The 25,870-nt window shown below is 43.0% G+C and overlaps 1 protein-coding gene and 1 long non-coding RNA gene across 3 annotated transcripts; both read right to left on the bottom strand.

Moving 5' to 3' along the window:
• Positions 1–1,561: 1,561 nt before the first annotated feature.
• On the bottom strand, positions 1,562–6,687 carry LOC129011547 (uncharacterized). 2 transcript variants are annotated; one of them, XR_008493355.2, is made up of 3 exons: positions 6,146–6,687; positions 5,886–6,038; positions 1,562–2,666 (listed from the first exon to the last, which is right to left on the bottom strand). It is a non-coding gene; the product is annotated as an uncharacterized LOC129011547 (long non-coding RNA). The 2 variants fall into 2 exon arrangements; XR_008493354.2 differs by lacking the exon at positions 1,562–2,666 and adding an exon at positions 2,677–3,343 and having other exon boundaries at positions 6,146–6,637.
• A 15,549-nt stretch (positions 6,688–22,236) lies between these two features.
• Positions 22,237–25,568, bottom strand: UBE2L5 (ubiquitin conjugating enzyme E2 L5). The gene is made up of 2 exons (XM_054446943.2): positions 25,515–25,568; positions 22,237–24,983 (listed from the first exon to the last, which is right to left on the bottom strand). Exon 2 carries the CDS (start codon positions 24,297–24,299, stop codon positions 23,835–23,837), a length of 465 nt encoding a protein of 154 aa, XP_054302918.1. The 5' UTR covers positions 24,300–24,983; positions 25,515–25,568; the 3' UTR covers positions 22,237–23,834.
• Positions 25,569–25,870: the final 302 nt, after the last annotated feature.

Here is a 25,870-nt window from a genome sequence, read left to right as displayed (position 1 = left end):
CAGATAAAAAGCCTGAAAAACTTGGAAAACCATTGGATTGAAATGTCCATTCCCCTTTATACTTCTGTTACCTTACTACTTTTCAGGTTGGAGATTAACAGAAAGAGCTTTTATATTCAAGTAATTGCAGAACTGCAAAAAGTGAATGCCTAGATCAATTGGAATTGGTAGAAAAACTTTGAAAATTTTGCAAGAGCATTAGAGCTTTTTTGCTTTTTACTTCATTGTGTCACTGTACTTTGTAAAAACCTACATAATCTCCAAAATTTACTAATTCGTAACTGTATCAGATTTTTTCTTTAAATAAGGTTAAATAACAACATTTTCACGTACTGTTTTAAAACCAAGACGTAGATCAACATTCTTTCAAGGCATACACGTTTCATTTAACAGTGGCCAATAGGCCAACATGAAACTGAATTAATTATGTATAATTTATCCTCTAGACAATCCCATAGGGATCTTTTTCATACATTGATGAGTAATCGATTTTACCCTACATAGGTCACTGAAAAGCAGTGTAAATTTCATGGTTTTTTGTGTTTGTTTTTTTTCTGAGATGGAGTCTCGCTCTGTCACCCAGGCTGGAGTGCAGTGGCACAATCTCAGCTCACCGCAACCTCCGCCTCCTAGGTTCAAGCGATTCTCCGGTCTCAGCCTCCTGAGTAGCTGGGATTACAGGCGCCTGCACCACTCCCAGCTAATTTTTGTATTTTTTAGTAGATACGGGGTTTCACCATGTTGGCCAGGCTGGTCTCAACCTCCTGACCTCAAGTGATCCGCCCGCCTCGGCCTCCCAGAGTGCTGGGATTATGGGCGTTAGCCACTATGCCTGGCCTCATGTTTCTTATAAGAACTTAACTTTTAGAAGGCAGCATTGCAAACTTTCATGTCTGAATTTATATATATTGAGCTTCTATAGATAATTACAGCGTACCATTAGAAATAATACTGATTTTGGCCAGGCGCAGTGGCTCACACCTGTAATCCCAGCACTTGGGGAGGCCAAGGCAGGCGGATCACGAGGTCAGGATATCGAGACCATCCTGTCCAACATGGTGAAACCCCCATCTCTACTAAAAATATAAAAATTAGCTCGGCATGGTGGCATGCGCCTGTAGTCCCAGCTACTTGGGAGGCTTAGGCAGGAGAATCGCTTGAACCCGGGAGGCAGAGGTTGCAGTGAGCCAAGATCACACCACTACATTCCAGGCTGGACAAAAGAGTGAAATTGTCTCAAAAATAAATAAATAAATAAATAAATAAATAAATAAATAAATAAAACTTGGAAGTTTTTAAAAAAATTATTAAGGTCCTAAAGGTTTTTAAATAACTGTACTTAAGAATCAACTGACCCAGGCCAGTCTCTACTAAAAAACCAAAATAATATTGATTTTGGCAGGGCGCAGTGGCTCACGCCTGTAATCCCAGCACTTTGGGAGGCCGAGGCAGGCAGATCACTTGAGGCCAGTTGTCTGAGACCAGCCTGGCCAACGTGATGAAACCCTGTCTCTACTAAAAATACTAAAAATTAGCAGTGCGTGGTGGTGCATGCCTGTGATCCCAGCTACTCGGGAGGCTGAGGCAGGAAAATTGCTTGAACCCAGGAGGCAGAGGTTGCAGAGAGCTGAAATCACGCCACTGCACTCCAGCCTGGGCAAAAGAGCAAGACTCCGTCTGAAAAAAACAAACAAACAAAAAAAACAAAAAACAGAGATGCCATTTTTTTCTTTATTATTTTTTGCTACATCTTCATTTTTAGGCGAAATCTAATTTGTTCTTACCTCTAGGTCTTAGTAGGCTATTAATAACAATTCTTAAAATCTCACTAAGAAATCATCAAAATATTTCCATTTTATTTTATTATGAATATCTCTTTTTGTATTTTTTTTTTTTTATGAGACAGAGTCTTGCTCTGTCACCCAGGCTGGAGTGCAGTGGCACAATCATGGCTCACTATAGTCTAAACTTCCTGGGTTCAAGCAGTCCTCCTACCTCAGCCTCTCAAGTAGGTTAGGACTACAGGCATGCACCACCATGCCTAATTTTTTTTTAATTATTTTTTTGTAGAGACAGAGTCTTGCTATGTTGTCCAGGCTGGTCTTGAATTCCTGGCCTCAAGCAATCCTCCCTCCTTGGCCTCCCAAGGCGTAATTCCACCCTCACATCATTTTTTTCCAGAGATGGGCTGTCCCGCTGCTAAATGAGCTATGTTGTGATTTCACAGCAACAGACTTACAAAGAGTAGCTTCTACTGTCAGATATCCAAGGGAATTCCTAAAATTTATTCTCCACCCAAGGGCCCTGGAACTTGGGTCTCCATAGTTTTTTTTTTGTTTGTTTCTTTGATTGTTTTTGAGATGGAGTTTCACTCTTGTTGCCCAGGCTGGAGTGCAATGGTGCGATCTCGGCTCACTGCAACCTCTGCCTCCCAGGTTCAAGCGTTTCTCCTGCCTCAGCCTCGTGAGTAGGTAGCTAGGATTACAGGCACCCGCCACCATGCCCGGCTAGTTTTTTTTTTGTATTCTTAGTAGAGCCGGGATTTTACCATGTTGGTCAGGCTGGTCTTGAACTCTTGACATTAGGCGATCCACCCACCTCGGACTCCCAAAGTGCTAGGATTACAGACATGAGCCACCGCTCCCGGCCTCCATAGTTTCTTCTCTCTTTAATTCCAGGAAAGACAGCAGTTAGGCAAGTAATGGAAATTATCAGATGAAAATAATAATCTTGTCATCTAATCTAGATTCCTTTCTGCGACCCAATTTTAGCTATTATAAAAACCAGAATAAAACCCATCTGCCATCACTTCAGAAAGTGCCAGGAAAAAGTCTAAGGAAGGCTTTTATTATTTATTTATTTATTTATTCTTCTTTTTTGAGACAAAGTCTCACTCTATCGCCCAGGCTGGAGTGCGATGACTCAATCATGGTTCACTATAGCCTCAACCCTCTGAGTTCAAGTGATCCTCCCTCCTCAGCCTCTTGAGTAGCAGGACTACAGGTGCACACCACCACGCCCAGCTGATTTCTGATTTTTTGTAGAGACAGGCTCTCTCCATGTTGCCTGGGCTGGTCTCAAACTCCTGGGATCAAGTGATCCTCCCATCTCGGCCTCCCAAAGGCCTGGGATTACAGGCATGAGCCACTGCACCCGGCCCTGAGGAAGATTTTTAAACAATAAACTAGCAAGAGGCCCAGTGAGGTGGCTCACACCTGTAATCAATCTCAGCATTTTGGAAGGCCAAGTTGGGAGGCTTGCTCCAGCCCAGGAGTTCAAGGTTGCAGTGAGCTATGATCATGCCACTGCACTCCAGCTTGGGTGATATAGCAAGACCATGACTCTGAAAGAAAGAAAGAAAAAAAGAAGATAATAAATTAGCAAGATATATAGTCATGATAAAGCTGTTTAAAATTATGTTTGCAAGCTAAGTTTACATAGGAAAGAAACATTTGCTGCCTGGTAGAAGAAGTTTCTTCATTTTTAAAAAACAGATTTTAAAATAAATTTTATTCATCAAAATGTGGCTGCTACAAGAACTACATGATATTGTATTGTTCGGTATATGGTCCTCTTACTAGCTTAAAACTTGATGACATGACTTCGAAAGTGTAAAAATGGTAAAACAAAAACAGGGCAAATGCTCAGCTGTCTTTTCTTTCAGAGAAACTCCAAGGCATGAAGGAACCCCTCAGGTAACAAGTTTGTCCCCTTCATCTGTAAATTCTGCAATGAGGTGACCGACCCATTTCTCCTTTGCTTTCAGGTAGGCTCTGCTGATCCCCTCTGCTCTGTCATTGCCCATGGCTCAGCCTGACTCGATCCTTTCTCACTGGCCACAGCCAATGCAACTGGGTGCCTGGGCCACCCAGAAGAGTGCAGTAGGAAGCTGGTCAGCTCCGGCCACCTTTAGGGTCTGTGCACATCCCCCAGGCCTGTCCAATGAGGCCAATAGCTATGGCAGCTGTTTTTTGGTTTTTTTCTCTCCTGGATTTTTTCCCCTTTAGTCTCCAAAGATCTGTAGACAATGGTGTTGCATTCCAGTTCCCTATCTCTAGGCACGTTGCATTCAAACCAAAGGCCTTGTGCAGAAGATTTCTATTTTCCACTTTCTATGAAGACAGCAAGGAGGGGCCGGGTGCGGTGGCTCACACCTGTAATCCCAGCACTTTGGGAAGCTGAGGCAGGCAGATCACCTGAGGTCAGGAGTTCGAGACCAGCCTGACTAACATGGTGAAGCCCCATCTCTACTAAAAACACAAAAAATTAGCCGGGCGTGGTGGCGCATGCCTGTAATCCCAGCTACTCAGGAGGCTGGGGCAGGAGAATCACTTGAACCTGGGAGGCAGAGGTTGCAGTGAGCTGAGATCGTGCCATCGCACTCCAGCCTGGGTGACAAGAGCAAAACTCCATCTCCCACAACACCTCCAGCATAAAACAAAACAAAACAAACAAAAAACAAGGTAGTGGGGAGGGAGTCAAAACACAACTCAAATTGCATAATTGTGCCTTTGTTCAAGTGATGTGGTAACATTTATTTTTCTAGTAAGACTGTCAGTTCCAGAAGGTCCAGAACTCCTGTCTTTTGACTGTTGTATCACCTGTGTAGGTGCTCATAAATAAGTGCTTCTTGAGTGAACTCATCTTCTATTCTGTGACAAATCACAAATTCTAACATGTTGGCTCTAATAGCAAACAAGATACAAGTCATCTCCAAAAACCTAGCTTGGCATATACCCTGCTACCCAGCTGCCTAGAGGGATTTGGTATAATGCTAGCAAGAAATGGTGATATTTCATTACAATTATAGAAGAAAACATTATGAACTCAGATCTTGGAAAGAACGGACACTAATATGTCCAATGAATATAATTTTCATAGTATGTCCAGGTGTGGATGTCTGTATTAGAAACGATTGTCACTTTTGCTGAGTGTGGTGGTGTGTGTCTATAGTCCCAGCTACTTGGGAGGCTGAAGCAGAAGAATTGCTTGAGCCCCAGAGTTCCAGGATGTAGTGCACAATGACTGTGCCTGTGAATAGCCACTGTACTCCATCCTGGGCAACATAGTGAGACCCCATCTCTAAAAAAAGAAAATGAAATGACTGTCACTTTTGACAAGCTTTTAAATTTTCAACTAATTTTCTTCTTAAAATATTTAGGTTTAGAGAACACTTGTTTTCAGAGTGAAGTCCTTCAGTTCCATTAACACATAAATTTCATTAATGTCATGAAATCGTCCTTATAAAGGTCTGAATTCTTTCTAAATACAACAGGCTACGTTGGATCTGTCCGAAAGTCAAACGTGTTGAATTGAACTGAGTCTCAAACTTATCTTAACCACGTCACAGGTGAAAATCTTCTAAATGATTATGCTTGTTATACTACTGTAACTTTCTAGTTACTCTATAATTTTACTTTCTTTTTTTTTCTTTCTTTTTTTCTTTTTGAGACGGAGTTTCACTCTTGTGGCCCAGGCTGAGTGCAATGGCGCAGTCTCGGCTCACTGCAACCTCCACCTCCCGGGTTCAAGCGATTCTCCTGCCTCAGCCTCCCGAGTAGCTGGGATTACAGGTGCCCGCCACCATGCCTGGCTAATTTCTGTATTTTTAGTAGAGACGGGGCTTCACGATGTTGGCCAGACTGGTCTCGAACTCCTGACCTCAGGTGATCTGCCCGCTTCAGCCTCCCAAAGTGCTGGGATTAGAGGCATGAGCCACTGCACCCAGCCCCTAATTTTACTTTCTTTAAATGACATGAGATTACATTAAATAGTGACAAGTGGCAGACATCATCAAAAGAAATAGTGAAGACCATTAATATTTTGTCAGACTCTATGCAATGGGTTGGAAAATACATAAACCCAGGGAGGATGAATTTCCTTACCCTCAAATAGATCCAGTTCCTTCCCGTAGGTCGAAGACAATATCTCCAAAGGTAAAATTGAGAAACCCAACAACTACTTGATTGATGAGTAGGCAGCCTGCTAGTAGGGGACTCTTCACTCATTTACAAACGAGCTGGGCATTGTACTCGGCCCTGGAGATGCAGAGGTAAACAAAACAGACCCATTGCCTCCCTCACAAAGTTTCTAGGAGCTTAGATTTTCATGGAGAAGACAAAACAATGAACAAGCACACACATACCTAAGACAGATCATTTCAGGTGCTGCGCAGGCCCACAAAGATAACACAACAGGGTAATGTGACAGGGATGAGTTCGAGAGTCTGGAAAGGCCTTTCCAAGGAGAGAATAGGAGGAAGTTCGTTCCCTTTCAAACTGTATTCGTCATTCTGCCTGCTGACTCTATTTCGGTTGGCTTGGACGAGGACTGGTGGCTGATTAATGTTCAATGACCCACGGGGGCAGCCCAGGCCGACAGTTCCTCAAGACCCTGCAGGTCAACGTTTCGCAACTTCCCAGGCCTCTCCCTGCTCCAGAACGAGCCTGACTCCGCTCCCAGTTTTTCCGGTAATCTCGTCCTCACCGCTCCGCTGCTGCATTTTACGCACGCCCTCCAGGGAGCGGTCCTCGGCGTCCAGCTCTCAGGATGTGGAGAGCTGCAAATAGCACCGACAGCTGCAGCTGGAGGTAGCCGCCCGGGAAGCCAGCCAGTTGCTGCCACCACAGGGGCCAGGGCCGGCCGCGGGCCTCCGCACGCTCTTGTGAGCAGCTCAGCGGAACCCTCGACGAGGCGGGCCGACTCGTCAGTGCAAATTACGGCTTTTATTTCCTTCTGGGTGCACACGTGGGGAGGGAGGGAGCTTGGGGAAGGAGAGTGTGCGCCCTTCAGTGTTTGCCACTTCTCTTCAAAACTGCCTGGGAAGTAGGTCGGCACCAATAGTCACCTCATTTGCAGAGACAGGGACACTGAGGTGAAGGAAGTGACTGCACCGCCTGAACAGAGCCGAGTGACAGGGAAGCAGGAATCCATCCAGCCTCTGTGCTCCTGGAGCCTGGCCTTTTCCTTCCGGTTTTCTTAGTGCTTTTATGGTATCTCCTGACCATTTTTCCCCCTGCTACGTGCACAAGACTCACCTTCTCTGGCCACACTCCTCAACGCGAAAATATGAGGATTACTTACAGAGTCCCACTGGAAATTTGTCTTTAAAGAAGGAAGCCTAGGCCGGGTGTCGTAGCTCACGCCTGTAATCCCAGCACTTTGGGAGGCCGAGGTGGGTGGATCTCCTGAGGTCAGGAATTCCAGACCAGCCTGGCCAACAAGGTGAAACCCTGTCTCTACTAAAAATACAAAAATTAGCTGGGTGTGGTGATGCACACCTGTAATCCCAGTTACTCGGGAGGCTGAGACAGGAGAATCACTTGAACTGGTGGGGCGGAGGTTGCAGTGAGCCGAGATATCGCCCCACTGCACTCCAGCCTGGGGGACAGAGCGAGACTCTGTCTCAAAAAAAAAAAAAAAGGGCTGGGCGCGGTGGCTCACGCCTGTAATCCCAGCACTTTGGGAGGCCGAGGCGGGCAGATCACCTGAGCTCAGGAGTTCGAGACCAGCCTGGCCAATATGGTGAAACCCCGTCTCTACTAAAAATAAAAAATTATTTGGGCGTGGTGGCAGGCGCCTGTAATCCCAGCTACTTGGGAGGCTAAGACAAAGAGTGGGACTCTGTCAAAAAAAAAAAAAAAAGGTTCAGACATGAGACCGTGAAACTGACTACAGTCACTATTGCATTGTTTATAGATGTTGCCAGACAAAAAGCTCCAAAGCAGCAGCGGCATAGTACCTTCCTAACACTTGGACTGGGAAATCTAGATTTTAGTAAAATAACTGGTGATACTTACAGAAGAAATGTTGGAGTTAGAGTATGCTATCAAAAAAAAAAAAAGGAATCCTAGCCTGAAAGGTATTTAAAAATGCATTCCCTTGCCCTGCCACACACAGGGGGGAACAGGGATGGGGCCCCGGTCCGTGTGCAAACCCAGGCACACCTTCCCCAAAGGGAAGTGGAAAGGTGACAGGAGGGAAGCTGAAGCGGGGATGTCTTGTTCTTCCCGACGGTGTCCCGCATTTGCTGAGTGGGTGCACTCTTGCATGGGTGTAAGTTCTGCAGGACACAGGCGGCTCTCCAGGCAGCACTGACAGGGCTGATGCTTGGCACTTTGGGGCCTATTCTTCCACGAGGACATGGATTCACTTCCTTGGGGTTCAGCCTGGTGTGGAAAGGAGTACTGGACCCGCTCAACGCCGCAGAAACTGGGACCCTCAGCACACATCCTAGGTCCAGTCTCCTATGGGAAATGGCCTGACAGGGTATGGGACAGAGCGGCCACTGCTTCCTCTGAGTGAGACAAACTTCTCTCCTGAGGCTATAGGGCTGAATGAAGAAAGTAGACTGCTGAGGTAGGCCCCATTCCCCTGATGATCAGCCAGGGTCCTGGGGGAGCTTCTCAGGGCAGTTTTATTTAGCTCCTCTCTCAGCTTTTAATGCAAAAAAGAGAGACAAAACCTGATGAAGAAATGAGTGTAGAGCAGCAGAGCTGTACACAGGAAACTGGTGCAAATGACCGTGACGTTGTAGTGTATTTTAATCTTTCTTCTTTTCATTTTTGTTCTGCAACAAAAAATTGTAATGTTTATAGTTTAAATGTTAAGAATTTAGCTGGTGGGCCAGATGCAATGGCTCACACCTATCATCCCAGAACCTTGGGAGGCTGAGGTGGGAGGATTGCTTGAGGCTAGGAGTTTGAGACCAGCCTGGGCAACAAAGTCAGATCTCCATCTCTACAAAAAATTTTTTTGAAAGATAGCTGGGCATGATGGTGCACGCCTGTAGTCCCAGCTACTCAGGAGGCTGAGGTGGGAGGATCGTTTGAGCTCAGGAGGTCGAGGTTGCAGTGAGCTATGATCAGGCCACCGCACTGCAGCCTGGGCAACAGAGCCAGACTGTCAAAACAACAATAAAATAATTCAGCTGGTATTCAGTAACACATGATACTTAAGTGGTCTGCCTAAAAAAAAACAAAAATACAACCTTTTTAAACAAACAACCCATACAGGTTGACAGGTCAACACTGAAGACTATGAAATCACAAGATTTGCAGTGAATGAGAAGCACAATTGTATTCTTCTTCTTTTTCAATTAAATTTGACACACACTTCACCAAATATGTATGTGTCTTCCAGGTGGATGTTGCATTTCAGGTTTCCTTTCTGTTGCCTACAGTGCTTTAAGTCTGCCAGAAATTCCCTTGAGAGAGAAGGAGATCTTAACGCAGAATATTAAGTCCTCTGCCTGTCACATCCATAAAGCCACGCCTACTTCTCTCCCAGAGGTGTGAGAAATTGCTTTCGTGTGCTATTTGGAGAGGCCTTGGCGTCCAGAAACAAAGAAAACCAAGAAACAAAGAAAAGTGATACAAACCAATGCCCTCAAGAGATAAGATAACGAAGTACAAAGACCTAAAGAAGCACTGAGTTTTAAGTCACTGGTTTTAAAAAATAATTCAAGTTAAAGCTCTGGAGTCACTGCATTTGTGATGACTCTCACTTGACCACTTGCTAGTATGGGTATCCTTGGGCAAGTACCCAACCTCCTGTGCCTCAATTTCTCCATCTGTCAAATGGGCACAACAATCCTACTGACTTTATAAGGTTTCACTGGTATGTGTGAGAATTTAATAAAATAATCCATGGAAAATGCCTGCCATTATGCTTGGCATTTGGTAACAGCTTAATAAATTGTTAGCTATTGCTTTCTTTTCTTTTCTTTTTTTTTTTTTTGAGATGGGATCTCGCTGTGTTGCCCAGGCTGGTCTTGAATTCCTGATCTCAAGGAATTTCTTGAATTCTGAACATTGGAATCATCCAGGGGATTGATGCCTGGGTTCACCCAGTGGATTCTGATTGACTTGGTCTGGGTGTGGCTTGTGCTTTGGAAGTTTTAAAAGCATTCCTGGGGATTCTTAATGCTCAGCCAAGTTTGGAAACTAATGCTTTTTGGTGTCGTCCTAACCAAAAAGGCAAAGCAGATGTTTATAGTTTAGATCAAATTAAGGCAGTATGTATTTTGAGCTAATAATTTGACTCACTTTACTGCATTAACCACTCAAATTAGCCAAACAACTATTTTTTTCACTGAATTTATAAGTTTTGGCTGATTTGACTAATTAATTAAGCAAAAAGTTTGATTCCTTAAAATCATATGGCTGCAAGCTCAAGTAAATTTAATTCATTGGGAACCAGCTATGATTGTAGGTATTTTGAACCATTATGATACATTAAGTACGCATTATTTATTTTATTTTTATTTTTATTTTTGAGATGGAGTCTCACTCTATTGCCCAGGCTGGAGTGCAATGGCGTGATCTCAGCTTACTGCAACCTCTGCCTCCCAAGTTCAAGTGATTCTCACTGCCTTAGCTTCCTGAGTAGCTGGGATTACAGACACGCACCACCACGCCTGGCTAATTTTTGTATTTTTAGTAGAGATGGGGTTTCACCATGTTGGCCAGGCTGGTCTCCTGACCTCGTGATCTGCCCACCTCAGCCTCCCAAAGTGCTGGGATTACAGGTGTGAGCCACCACGCCTGGCCTTAGGTAATGGATATTCCATTAAAATGCTGATAGTTTTAGATTTATTTGATGAGTTCATCCAGTAAAAACTTGATTCTTCAAACTAACATAGCTACAGTCTAAAGGAAATTGAATTTGTTGGGGACCACCTAGGCTTTTCAGTGCAATTTAGAATATAAATTACTATAGGAATACGCATTATTTTATTCCTGCACATTTGCCAACAAAGTGGATGTTAAATCAAAATGCTATTGTTGGAATGAAACTGATGCTGCCTTGTCCTTTGATCTCATTCTGGGGACTTTTGAAGGTGTGTAGGTTGCTATTGGATTTGTACACCACTGTTGGTTTATTACTAACCACCTCTTTTAAAAATTAATGAGCCTGTTGGTTAACTTAGTGCTTCAGGTCACACTGATCCATCAGATGAATCACAAGTGAGGTAGCACTCTCAGGCTCTATCAATTTCCTGTCAACATTTTCCATTAGAGGCATGAAATGCTAGATTAGAAAAAGGCTCCAGCCCTTATTGCCCAGAGTTCTGCATCTGGCCATGGACCTGGGGCATCAGGCCACTTTAACTAGTTGAGCAGAGCAAACCTTTCTGCGATGTATCCATAGTTGGACAAAACAGAAGCAACCACTTGTCTCCAGACTCTAAAATATAAAACAGTAATCAGGCAATTATATGTGTATGGTTTATTTTCTCCACTGCAGAATAAGTTGTTTGTTAGGTATGTATTTATAAGGGGCAAAAAAATGACATCATTAGAACATGGGGAGCATATAAAAGTTATTTTAATTTCCTCTTTTTTTTTTTTTTTTTGTAACAGTCTTTCTCTGTCATCCAGACTGTAGTGCAGTGGCGTGTTCTCGGCTCACTGCAACCTCCGCCTCCCAGTTCAAGAGATTCTTGTGCCTCAGCCTCCAGCTGGGACTACAGGTGTGCACCACCATGCCTGGCTAATTTTTTTGTATTTTTAGTAGAGATGGGGTTTCACCATGTTGGCTAGGCTGGTCTTGAACTCCTTACCTCAAGTGATTTGCCCACCTCGGCCTCCCAAAGTGCTGGGATTACAGGCGTGAGCCACCATGCCTGGCCTAATTTTCTCCTTTTATGAGAAAAGGAGTTTTGGCTAAAGATTGAGTTTTTTAAAACTTTAGCTAATGGTGGTCAAAAAGGTAGAAAGGGAACTAGTATTTAGTCAATGTCTATTATGTGCAAGTAAGCTCTTTCAGTGCATAATTTTCTTTCTTTCTTTTTTTGTAGAGACAAGGTCTTGCCATATTGCTCAGGCTGGTCTCGAACTCCTGGCCTCAAGTGATCTGATCCTCCCACCTTGGCCTCCCAAAGTGTTGGGATTAGAGGCATGAGCCACTGTGCCTGGCCCATAATCTCCTTTAATCCTTACAACTCCTCAAATAGATTCAGTCCCAATTCATAGACAAGATAACTGAGGTTCAGGGAGATAAAGTAATTTGCCCAAGTTTGCATGGTGTGAAGTCACAAAAGTAGGATTTGAGCTCAAGTTAGTCTGCCCTGGGCCCTGTGATCTATCCGTTATATCTCAGGGTGACCAACCATCCTGGTTTGCCTAGGACTGAAGGATTTCCCGGAAGGTGAGACTTTGTTTTTAAACCATGACAGTCCTGGAAAGCCAGGAGGACTTGATCCCTCTACTTGGTAACCAGAGGTTACTGCTTCCTTAGCAAGCTAGGGAGATTCCAGGCCCTACGTCGGTGTCTGACGGGAAGGACACATGGGAGGTCTGGATCTCTCACTTATTTCATGATTAATGTACCCAACCATGCTACATTCCCACTGGAGAAAGCAAGTTAATGGCACTTCCAGCCAAATTACGCACTATATCCTTAGATCATGTAGGTCAAAGGTCAGCAAACCTTTCCTGTAAGGTTCATTTTCAGTCTGCAACTTAGATCTTCAGTGTTGTGAGTTGTAGGGTCTCTATCACAACTACTCAGCTTCACCATTGTAGTTGGAAGCAGCCATCGGCAATCCAAAAAGAGCGAGCCTGGCTGTACTCTAAGCAACTTATAGTTACCCAAACTGGAGGCGGGCTGGATTTGGCCCACAGATAGTTTGCCAAACCCTGATGTATGTTATTAATAAGGAATCCTTTGCATAGATAATGTATTTTTGAAGAAGAATTATTTCTGGAAGTTACTTTAATTGGGGTATGGCCAGTGGGCAGTTGGGAGCTCTCTTTTGAACTAACCTATTCATCAATTAGCCATTCCTACTATTTTCTTTTCTTTTTTTTTTGAGACAGGGTCTCACTTTATCACCCAGGCTGGAGTGCAGTGGCACCATTACCACCCACTGCAGCCTTGACCTCCCGGGCTCAAGCGATTCTCCTGTCTCAGCCTCCCAAGTAGCTGGGACTACAGGTGCCGGCCACCACACCTAGCTAATTTTTATATTTTTTGTAGAGACAGGGTTTCACCATGTTGCCCAGCCTGGTCTCTCACTCCCAGACTCAAGCAATCCGCCCACCTCGGTCTTCCAAATTGCTGGTAGTACACGCGTGAGCCACCACACCCAGCCCTAATTCCTACTGTTTTCTACATTTGGACTATGGAATTTGACTTTTCTAATTTTACCGCAAAATCACATAGTGTGTGAGTGTGTAAAAGTGATGGTGTGTGATCCTCTTCACAAATTTCTATTCCCTTCCTTATCTGTTGGGAGACATTAGACACATTCATTTGAAAAATTGTTCTTTTCAACCAGTTCTTTTATTTCCATACAGCATTTAAAAAGTAATTCCCATTGCATCTACACAAAGTTAAAATATATTAATTTGCTTCAATATAGCATTTTCTTTATTGTGTGCCAGAAAAATATCACGGAAATTTTCCTGTACTGAAAAGCAATACCGCTTTTCCACTTGGGCAGCCTCTCCCATCCAATCATCGTTCACATACACCTTCATCATTCACTGGGTGCTCACTGAGCTCTCCCTCTTAGACGTGCAGGTGCTCACAGATGTACCCAAAAGAGGAGCAGCGTGCAAAGCAACATGACTCCAAATTCAAAAGTGACAGTGGGTTTGAGGACGAGAGAGGGGAAGAAATCCAAATTTAGAGGGAGAGTAGCAAGTGGTGAGGCTTGGGCCCAGGAATAAACCAAGCGCAGGAGGGGGAGAATAAATAGATTAGCTCAGGAACAGAAGAGGAGCCCAGCCTTTGGAGACTGCAAAGGGTCAGAAGGAGGACACAATTATTAAAGTAACGCAAAAGCCACTGTAATTTCTCAAGCAGGAAACTGATAGTGACAAAAATGGTGCCTGGCCAGGTGCAGTGGCTCACATCTGTGATAAGTTAGCCAGGTGTGGTGGCTCACACCTGTAGTTGGGAGGCAGAGGTGGGAAGATTGCCTGAGACCAGGAGGTCAAGGCTGTAGTGAGCTGAGTTCATACCACTGTACTCTAGCCTGGGCAACAGAGCAAGACCCTGTCTCAAAAAAAAAAAAAAAAAAAAATGCCGGGTGCTGTGGCTCATGTCTGTAGTCGCAGAACTTTGGGAGGCCAAGGCAGATTGACCGCTTGAGCCCACGAGTTCAAGACCATCCTGAGCAACATGCCAAAACCTCATCTCTACAAAACATAAAAAAAAAAATCAGCCAGGCGTGGTGGTGCGCCTATAGTACCAGCTACTCAGGAGGCTTAGGTGGGAGAATCCTTTGAGCCTGAGGTGAAGGCTGCAGTGAACTGAGATCATGCCACTGCACTCCAGCCTGGGCAACACAGTGACACCCTGTCTCAAACAATAAAAAATAAATGGTGCTTTAGGCAGCATGTTCCGTGGTGTCCCAGCCATTGGAGGTAAAACACTCACTGGGGCTGGGTCAGCATGGGGCAGGCAAAATGGACATTAAGGTCAGGGTCCAAGAAGATTCCACAGGAATCAAGAGGATGATGGTAGTGTCACCAATTCCAGAACAATTGAAAAGATGTGGTGCTCATTTGAGAAAATGGTTTGCATCTTTAGCCTGTGCACATGTGATTTTAGGCTAATTTTCACACGGCCATCGAGAGACTTGAAAACCTTTAGGTATTTTCATGCTCCTAGAGTGAGGATGCTCTATGGGTGGGTAGAGGTGGGTTATCTGTGTGGGTTTTATGCACTCTTCTTTACAGAGAGGTGGTAGCTGAACCAGGTAAGGAGCTTCCTGTCCTTTCTGACATCTGTTTGCTTAATGATCTCTGCCTACACCCTGTAGAGTTGGAAAAGCAACATACTAGAACCATGTTTCTTCTGACATACTCTGGCTGTACAATGTACACGCTTCCGACAATATCCACATCAGACACCCTTCTGCTGATTCTAGTCTCCCAGATTGTGGCGTTTGAGTTATCCTGTGAATTGCCTGAATTGCCAGCTCTGGCTAGGCTGGCTTCTGAGCACAGCTACTATCACTCAGGCTGTTGTTCTGTCCCGGCTCGGTCTGTCTTGTCCGTACCACACTGGTTGTCGAACTGTTGATTGGTAAGCTTGCACTTGACTTATGAGAACCAGCTCAAACTGCTTATGACCCTAAAAGAGAGTCACTTAAAGAAGGTGCTACGACAATTAAGAATACATCAACACACACTTAGATTATATATTTAGATAACGCATGCTTTAAGCAAAGCACTGTTTTAGTTTGATGATAAAATCAGGATCAGCTAGTCACCTGATAACATTTCATAGCTGCTTAATTTATCAATGAAACTCACTGACTTCAATTTTCCAACCTTACACTTGTAAGAAAGACATTAATATTAAAGATTATAGTGATACCCAGTAGAGGAGAAGACAGTATAAATAATTAGCTTCTTTACGCTTCAGTTGCTTTCCTAAATTACTTACGAAACAGCAACAAATACTACTAGTGCCATTGGGAAAGCTGACATTATCCATTTCTTATTTAACAATGGAGTCATTAAAAAAGGAAAGAAAGAGAAAAAGGAGGCTGGGAGTGAGAAACTCATTGTATTTAACACAGATTCTGGTATCTTTTTTTTTTTTGAGATGAAGTCTCATTCAGTTACCCAGGCTGGAGGGCAGCAGTGCAATCGCCACTCACTGCAACCTCTGCTTCCCAGGTTCAAGCCATTCTCCTGCCTCAGCCTCCCAAGCAGCTGGGATTACAGGAGCCCACCACCATGCCTGGCTAATTTTTGTATTTTTTTAGAAGATACGGGGTTTCAGCATGTTGGCCAGGCTGGTCTGGAACTCCTGACCTCAGGTGATCTGCCCACCTTGGCTTCCCAATGTGCGGGGACTACAGGCGTGAGCCACCGTGCCCGGCCAGATTCTGGTATCTTGAGAGGCTGCATGTTTGGCTGAAGGATATCAAAAGCCACTAAGCAAGAGGATGGCATTTGTTGTTACCAAAGTAAACAATTTTTATTTCTGTTTTCCGTATGCAGGCATATGAGTAAAGAAAACACGGCACATTGTATTTGTACATTTTGGGAAAACATGTAGCCTTATAATCATCATAATATGAAACACATCCCTTATGCTATTAAGTGTTTCATCACTGCTCTGGGAGTTCTGCATTAACAAAGGAGATGGAAATTAGTGGTTCTAAGATATTTCAGTTCCAGCATGAATTCTGATACGGTCCAGATTGAAAGAACCACACCTAAATTGTCTCAGTTATGTGAAAATTCATTTTATAACTGTTTCCAGAGCATGTGGTTCAAATATCACAACTTTTCAAATATAAACCTCATTGCCAGGAAATTTTCCTTGAGGCTGACTGAGATTTTTTTAATTTTCTGATCTCTCTAGGGATGGCAATGTCTCCCATCCTCCATAATCTCCAAGATTTTTTCTCTGTCCAAAAGAGGAAGGTTTTGGTGGAGACAAAATCCCTGTCCCCAGATAAACATGCTCAAATGAATACATTTCCAGAAAGTTCATGATCAAAAGTTCAGATAAATTGAGAGTATTTTTAAAGAATTATCATTTCCTCACACTCTGTTAACAGTTGTGCCTGCTAGATAAAATGTTTACAATAAACTTTGCAAATCTCCATATTTTGAGAAATCATTTGTGGCATTAAGACTGGAAATAGAAGAAATAAATGAAAATAAGAACTCATTGATAATGTCTATGAAGTCCTCAACAGTGCTTGGCACACAGTATGTGCTCAACAAATATTATAGGTGTTAGCATCATAATATTATTTGGGAATATTTGTATTTAATGAAAAATGGTACATATATATTTGTAAATGTGAACACACATTTATGTACAGAATAGGCATATATAAACAGAAAAGAGTCTGTCTTTCCTAATTGCCAGAAGTAATCTCTGCTTGTGAATTAATTCATTGCTGTTTGCTATTATTTGTTCTTCTGTACAGAGAGTTAGAAAGGAGAGCATACTAGCAGGGGTGTGAAATGGCTCATTTATTTGCATTAATTATTAGCTTTGAAGCCTCACCAAAATTGTTATAATCTTAGCATTGAAGCAACTTTGGTCATTGATGAAATACCTAATCAATGAATTAAAATCGCAAAACATGCTAAGAATGCCACTGTTACCATGTAATAGTGGAATGTGCGAAGGGACTTCAGACATCATCCAGCATAATGCCTTCATTTCACAAGTGAGTAAACTGGGGCCCGAACAAGTAAGGGGACATGTCAGATGGGTCATTCCAAATCTGGACTTTTGTCTCCATATCCAGGCTCTGGCCAGTCACATTATCTGTAAGGCTTTTTACCCTTCTATAAAAACTAAGTCTGGCTGGGTATGGTGACTCACATCTGTAATCTCGGCACTTTGGGAGGCCGAGGCAGGTGGATCACTTGAGGTCAGGAGGTTGAGACCAGCCTGGCCAACATGGCAAACCCCCACCTCTACTAAAAATAGAAAAATTAGCTGGGCATGGTGGCTTACGCCTGTAATCCCAGCTACTCAGGAGGCTGAGGTAAGAATCGCTTGAACTTGAGAGGTGGAAGTTGCAGTGAGCCAAGATCGTGCCACTGCACTCCAGCCTGGGTGACAGAGCAAGACTCAGTCCTGAAAAAACAAACAAACAAACAAACAACAACAACAAACCCAAAAAACACAACCAAGTCAAGTCTATCTGATCATGTGAGTCTGTGTGACTCCATTACAGTTGGATTGGCCTCTTGGGGGTGATGGCCTAGAATACTTCTCAAATACAGAGAAAACAAGTTGATTCTAAAATGATGGAAAAGAAGGGGCCCCAACAAGCATCTCTCCTTCACCTCACCTTTTCTGCTCTGCTGTTGTGGATATCCAAAAATATATGGGTGTTCAGGTATATTACCTCACTTTAGGATTAAAAAGTCCATTGTTTTACTTTTGTTTTCTGAACTTTTTGTTGTTGGTGGTGGCAGTGGTGGTGGTGGTGGTGGTGGTGGTTTTTGTTTTTGTTTTTTTCCAGAGACAAGGTCTTTCTCTTTTGCCTAGGCTGGAGTGCAGTGGTGCCATCATAGTTCAATGCAGCCTCAAATTCCTGGGCTCCGGTGATGCTCCTGCCTTGGCCTCCTGAGTAGCTGGGACTATAGGCATGCACCACTATGCCTCACTAACTATTTTTTTTAATTTTTTTAAAGATGAGGTTTTGCTGTGTTGTCCAGGCTGGTCTTGAACTCCTGACCTCAAGTGGTCCTCCCACCTCAGCCTCCCAAAGTGCTGGGATTACAGGCGTAAGCCACTGCACCTGGCCACCAAGTATATTTTTAAATGAGGTTTATGAAATAGGTCACGGAATACTTTCTCATATCTAGGCATAGACTTTTTAGTGATAATTGGTTATTGATGAGTTCAAGAAACCACTTGTCTCTGATTCTCATGTTCCAAATAGGTGGTCCAGTTGTGCAAATTAGCCTGAAACTACATATGCAGAGCCTAAAATGGGGTAAGGGTTGGAGGCTCCTCAAAGGCAGGGTGTAGGTCCCCTTTACAGTTGTATCTCCAGACCCAAGTGCAGCTTTTGGTCATTGGAGGTGTTCAATAAAGTTTGTTGGACAACTTAATGAAAGAGTAAACAAATTAAATTTCTGGTTCTCCAAGCTTTCCTTTTCTTTTTTTTTTTTTTTTTTCTGAGACGGAGTCTTGCTCTGTCGCCCAGGCTGGAGTGCAATGGCGCGATCTCGGCTCACTGCAACCTCTGCCTCCCTGGTTCAAGTAATTCTCCTACCTCAGCCTCCTGAGTAGATGGGACTACAGGTGCCTACCACCACGCCCAGCTAATTATTGTATTTTTAATAGAGACGGGGTTTCACCATCTTGGCCAAGCTGGTCTTGAACTACTGACCTCGTGATCCACCTGCCTCAGACTTCCAAAGTGCTGGGATTACAGGCATGAGCCACCTGGCCTCTCCAAGCTTTTCATGGGAATAGAAGAGTATCTTAACACAGAAACAGGCATTTGTGTTTTCTTTTTTCTTCTTTTTTGAGATAAGGTCTTGCTCTGTCATCCAGGCTGGGATATAGTGGCATAATCATAGTTTGCTGCAGCCTCAACCTCCCAGGCTCAAGTGATCTTCTCACCTCAGTCTCTCAAGCAGCTGGGATCACAGGCATGTGCCACCATAGCTGGCAAACTTTTTTTTGTATTTTTTGTAGAGATGAGGGTCTCACTATGTTGCCCAGGCTGGTCTTGAACTCCTACGCTCAAGTGATCCATCCACCTTGGCTTCTCAAAGTGCTGGGATTACAGACATTTGTGTTTTATGGAGTTGTGTCTCTCAAACTTGATGGTCTAGTGGCTACTTTGGTGAGTCCGAAAAATCAACCAAACAAAAAAACAGAGAACAAAAAACCCTTTTAAATTTTTCTATCCTTTTCTAGTAGTCACTGCATAGCATCTTCCCACGTGTAAAGGCGTATCCTTTGAACTTTAGCGGGTGATGTGGGCATGAGTCTCTGTACCTCATGAATTCCTCAGAATTCTATGTGATTCTGAAATGTTGACCTATTTCTCTTGCTCACTACTGAGGCCAGTAAACTAGCTGTCTTAGCGCCTCACCTCTTCTGGACATATCGCTGGCAAAGCCCATTTCCAAGTGTCTTGCATTAGTGGAGATGTGTGTTGTATGGTGTCCTCATCAAGAAAAAACACGTTTGCTTGCTGAAATTTTAGACAATTTCCTTCTAACAAAGGCCCTTGCCTGCCTGTCTTTAGAATCCCAACCTGGGGTAGGCACGGTGGCTCACATCTGTAATCCTAGTGCTTTGGGAGGCTGAGGCGGGATGATCACTTGAGGCCGAAGCTCGAGACCAGCCTGGACAATATAGTGAGACCCTGTCTCTACAAAAAATGTTTAAAATAAATTAGCCAGCATGGTGGCACATGCCTGTAGTCCCAGCTACTCTGGAGGCTGAGGCAGAAGGATCATTTGAACCCAGGAGCTCAAGGTTACAATGAGCTATGATCATGCCACTGCACTGCACTCCAGCCTGGGCAACAGAGACTCTGTCTGTAAAATAAATAAATAAATAAATAAATAATAAAAGAATTAGAATCCCAGCATGACTTATGACTAAATTTGTTCACTAAGTGGTGAGAGATGCTAGCATTAAGTGCTGGTATATATGCTGCATCAGAGATGGCCCTTCTGACAACCATGTGTTGTGAAACTATTTTATGCATGTGGCCCACTAGTAGGAAAAGGCATTCTAGTCAGCACTGTCAAGAGATCAGGCAGAGGCGTGACATATGTATATTTTAAAGAAGGAGCAACAGTTGGGAATGGACAAAAGACACAGCCAGGGCACCCTCAGAAGCCTGTAATTATGCTAGTAACCAAACCTTCCCATAGGAGAGCTCCTTTTCAGAGAGGTGAAACTGCATCTGAAGACATGTTTCTGAGACATGAATACTGAGATTGCTTTACCTAGGCATTGGCAATAAAACATCTTTATGTTGATCACATCTTTCCCAGAGACATCAGAAAAGAACATGACTCACCTCATTGGTCTAAAAAGGACACTCTGCTTCCCTTCTTAAAACCTTCCATGGTGTTGTTCCACTTTTGGTTTTGAATTATAGAAAGATGAATATTTTTGTCCCTGAGCCAGGAAGGCTGTGTGCCACGTGTCTTTTACACAGCAGCTACATTTCACAAAAAAGTGTTTTTTACCTGATTTTTCCTGTGGCATTTTAGAAATTTGTACTGGACTTCTAACATTCATTTCTTCTGTCCCCAAGGCACCATCATGAGTCAGTGGGAGGAAAAACATTAACTTCACTTAAGCCTGGAGAAAGGTCGAGTGGCATGTCCAGAATCACACAGTGATTCAGAATACCTGCCTGGGCAGTTTCTTCATCTGTTAGAAGGTTCGCTTTTCAAACAGCAGGAGATATTTATTCATTCTCTTCTGCTGTGTTTCTAAATGGTCAACCTCTACATTAAGGGAGGAAATCACCCAGTTTTCACTAGCTACCACAAGCCAACACAGTGAACATAAAAGCTCGTAGAAAGATTATTCCCTCAGGATAAATCTACAGTTGGTTATCATCATGCTTGAGAAGTGTTTTTGGAAGTGAGCTCAAGCTTTGGAAATTGATTTCATAGAGCAGGTCTGTGTCCTCATGACCACCCCACCTGTACCCCAACAGTGTCCCTGCAAGATAAACACCCTGGAAGAGCAAGACCAACATCATTGCCCACCTGACACTTAAAAATTTTCTCATATTTGGGTGAAAGCTGACTTTTCAAATATCTGGGTCACCACTTTTTCAGTCTTTTCTTAGATGCTTGCATTGTAGAAAAATGTTAGGTAGAGAATTAAGGCAATTTAACAATCACTTTCCACACTCCAGAAGTTTAGGATACCACCTTTAGTCCAGCTCATGTTTTTAATCAACTCATGATAACTATTGGTTCTAAATGAAAAGTTTCCCTTTTTATTGTTTAGCTGTGGTTGAAATCTGCATTCTCTGAATCAATAAAATAATCTTAGAAGTTGGTTGGCATCTTCTCAGATTTTCCTGCTCCTGTTGGGGCATAAAAATTCTCTTTGGTTCTACTTTACCCTTTGCATGTTAAGCAATCCTAGTTCCCTTACCTCTCCTGATCCTTTCCCCTCTCCTTCCAGCTGATCGCTCCTCTCTCATCTCCTGCTGGGAGGTTCCTGACTACGTTCTCTGGGGTAGTTCAGAAATCTACCCTCACCAGTAGCCCTCACTCTCCAAAACAAAAACCAGACAACTCTTGGTTTGGTACTTTATTATGCTAAAAATAAAATAAAATAAAGAAAAAAAAGAAGCACAAAATGACTCATACACATTCCCTCAGACTAACAGGGGGAGTGACTCACCTTCCCTCCTCAGCATGTATCACTCATGTCTTATGGATTAGGACATGGAATCATGTGTAAGTTTCTCTGCCACTTTCTAGAGCCAGTTAAATTCTAAGATCCTCAAAAGTTTAGTAGTCATAAACTGATTATTAAATACTTAGGCATCAAATATGGTAATGAAATGAAAATATGTCTTCCATGAAGACACTGGCTATGACAATGACCAGAGAAGAAAATCCCTGGAATCTTACTTAACATGGTGATTTCTCGTTGCTCACCAAGATGTGTGGGTTTCCCTTCACTGATGATACTCACGCGAGCTACTCCTACTGCCCATGACAAAGAGAACTCAAGAAGGCAAACTTTCTTTACAAGTTAAAGGTAAAAGAAGATAGATTGATAATAGTTTGTATAGATTTATTTATCTTTTTGACAAGTTTAAAATATATACTTAAAATATAATTTATAAAATGCTTAATCTGCTGACTCCAGAGCCTGCAGTGCAGGGTGGGGTGGGGGTGGGCAGCTGCTCACTACACCAGCAGAGCAAGAGTGCAGAGGTGCGGCTCTCCCTCCCACGCCCTTCTGTTCAGACACCCAAGTGGCCCCATGCACCCCTGGAATCACACAACTAGTTTCTACAGATTTTAGATATGAGAAATTATAGACACTGGCTTCAGTTATTCAAAAGCAAGAGCTTGGGCTTTTTGATCCTTTAATTAAAGTTCTTGTTCCAAAAAATGTGTGCAAACACAACCTTTAACAGCTCAATTTCTAAAAATTATTTCATAAAAGGAGGAGAGTGAACAATCCTCTATGTAAATGTTCTACAGGACAAATCTTATCACCAATTACTAAAGCAGGGAAGTGCAGCTTGTCAAAAACGCCTTACTGGAGAGGCGGTGGGGGATGGGGGATGGAGAACATGAAAACATCATTAAGGATGAGAGCCTAGACACGATAAAGATGCAGCACCTCAGAGCAGCCCAGCCAAAATGAGAGGTGGCAAAGCTACTTTTTTGTCTGTGAAATTTGCATGCGTTTCATTTCCTTTACCAATGCCATCTGAGTCCAAGCCACCTCACCTTCTGTTGTCTCCATTTCAGCCTAAAGACACCCCAATTATGGTGTGAATTCCAGGTATTTCAATCAATTTTTTTTGGGGGGGAGAGACAGAGTTTTGCTCTTGTTGCCTAGGCTGGAGTGCAATGTCACAATCTGGGCTCACTGCAGCCTCTGCCTCCAGGGTTCAAACGATTATCCTGCCTCAGCCTCCTGAGTAGCTGGGATTACAGGAGCCTGCCACCACGCCCGGCTACTTTTATTTATTTATTTATTTTATTTTTAGTAGAGATGGAGTTTCACCACGTTGGCCAGGCTGGTCTCGAACTCCTGACCTCAGGTGATCCACCCACCTCAGCTTCCCAAAGTGATGGGATTACAGGTGTGAGCCACCAAACCTGGCTCGCAGGTATTTCAATCTAAATGTCAGTTCAACGGGAAACATCAATTGAAACAAAAATGGATTTCCTACGACCAGTACGAATTCTTGTGGCCACTCTCATCCCATCTCCTATCTACATCCACCAAAAAAAAAAAAAAAAAAAAAAAAAGTAAGAAATAGAGCATACAATCTCTTTTCTTTTGTGTTCTCTAAGTAAACCCTGGGTTCTGGTAGGACCCTGTGTCAACATCCTGATGTCTGAACTCTTAACCCATTAGGGTAGCCAGATTTTATGTTTTTAAAACACCAACTAGTCCAATGTACAGTTCCGTCTATTAATGGCCACTTTTTTTTTTTTTAGAACATCTTAAATTTTTAATCCTTTCTTTACAGGTTACCTAGACCACTTTGAATTAAGAAAACTGTAGAAAGTTAGTAACTGCTGCAAGCGAACGCCAGGCGGTGGCACGTATCAATTTCCACAGAGTCCTGCGTTGCGGGGTGTCTGAATGTACTGCACGAGGTCTCTGCTCACACTTGCTGGAACCAATCGTGGCAGATTTTAGTCCACAGGTCGCTTTTCCCCATATTTCTTTGTAAACTCTTCAGCATTCTTACAGAATTTTTTACGGTCTTTAGAGTATTCTTCAGCTAGGTCAGCCCGAAGCGGATGCTCGGGCTGCGGGTCATTCACCAGTGCTATGAGGGACTGGATTACTTGGTCGGTTTTGGTTGCTGGCTTCCAGTTTTCAGCACTAATTACTGGCAGACAGACCTGCCCCTTTTCGTCGATGTTCGGGTGATAGATCTTTGTTTTAAATGTGATCCTCGGTGGTTTGAATGGGTACTCTGCTGGAAAGTTGATTTCGATTCTGAAGGCCCCCTTATTATACGGAGGGTTGTCAGGAACAATAAGCCCTTGCCAAGTCAATAAATTAGCTTCATCAACCTGGATGTTACGGAAGTTTTCCATTCCACATTTGCGGATTTCTTCAAGCTCCTTCATCAGCCTCCTGCTGGCCGCCATCTTGGATTTGGTGCTGCTTCTTTCCCAGAATGCATCATGGTAACGGCCACTTTTAATGGTTGCGTATACACACACTCAAATAACGTTCTGATGTGGCAGTTTGAACTTTACGCTGAGCAAAGTAACTTGCCCACTGGTTAGTTGGAGTGATCATCCACAATCCTATACAATAATTTTTTTTTTTTAGCCAGAGTCTCTCTCTGTTGCCCAGGCTGGAATGCAGTGGCACCATCTCGGCACACTGCAACCTCAGCCTGCTGGGTTCAAGCCATCCTCTTGCCTTGGCCTCCCAAGTGGCTGGGATTACAGGCACACGCCACCATGCACAACTCACTTTTTTTGTATTTTTAGTAGAGACGAGGTTTCACCATGTTGGCCTGGCTAGTCTCGAACTCCTGACCTCAAGTGATCTGCCCGCATTAGTCTCCCAAAGTGCTCAGATTATAGACGTGAGCCACCGCACCCGGCTTTACACATTGTAATTCTACCTGCATATTCACCTGTTGCCTGACTGAAGACTGATATTATGTCCAGATCAGATCGCTCATCTTGCATTTCACAGCACAAAGTGAGATCCTTGGTGTTTGAATTTTTTTTTTTTTTTTTTTTGAGGAATTTCTATTAATCCAGTTCATGTTCTTAACAGGAAGTAATTCAGACATGGGAAATGATAAAATGCATCAACTGAGAGCCAAAGAAGACAATGAATAGAGGTCAAATATACAAATACACTCATGCAAAGGGATAGAAATAATACATTTTGGGGCATTTTCACAAAAAGTTATCACTTTAGAGTACAAATGTAAATTATACTTGTTTACCTGAATTTTCAGATATAACTCACTTTGTAGAATATTTAATATATTGAAACCTGTCATTTTAATTATACAATTGGACTTGAATTTCTGTAGAACAAGTATACCCAGAATGACATGAAAAGCTCAGTAAGAAGGCAGCAAAACTTATTTTAAAATCACATTTTTAAAGGTAAGATTATCTTTTACAATAAATTATTAATGGCACTACTCAAAATAAGTTATGGAATATGAATGCAAAGTAGAGTTATTTTTATATTTGGCATAAGAGCTAAGGAGCTTAAAAAGAAAAGCAATATTAGAACAACAAAAAATGGGACAGCAGTCACTTGGCTTCAATAAGCCTTCTCTGCAATATTCTGTAAGAAAAGAATATACAGGTTGCATTTTTAAAAGTTACCTTGTTGTGGAAGCTTCTGAATTTTGGAAAGGAATGGTTGATTTTGATCAAAGCCTGGAAGAAACACAGACATTTTGAATCAAAATGTAACTATACGCAGAGAGCTCTCTAGCTATAGATAATAAAATCACCACCTGAGCATAGGCTGTGTAGACCAGGACTAGGAAAGAAGTCCATCTGGCAGGAAAATAAGGTAGGATTTAGAGAGCAAATAAGATTGCAGCAGATGTCAGGGTACAAAAAACAATTGAACAAGTAATGCAAAATAGTATGTTTATATCACCTATCTTCCCCAACTAAAAGCTCCATGTGGGCAGGGATTGTAATTTTGTCCATTGCTGTATCCCCAGCTTCTG

Source organism: Pongo pygmaeus, chromosome 14 (assembly GCF_028885625.2).
Source record: "Pongo pygmaeus isolate AG05252 chromosome 14, NHGRI_mPonPyg2-v2.0_pri, whole genome shotgun sequence".
In the NCBI taxonomy this organism is placed as follows: domain Eukaryota; kingdom Metazoa; phylum Chordata; class Mammalia; order Primates; family Hominidae; genus Pongo; species Pongo pygmaeus.
This window is presented reverse-complemented; position numbering and strand designations above follow the sequence as displayed.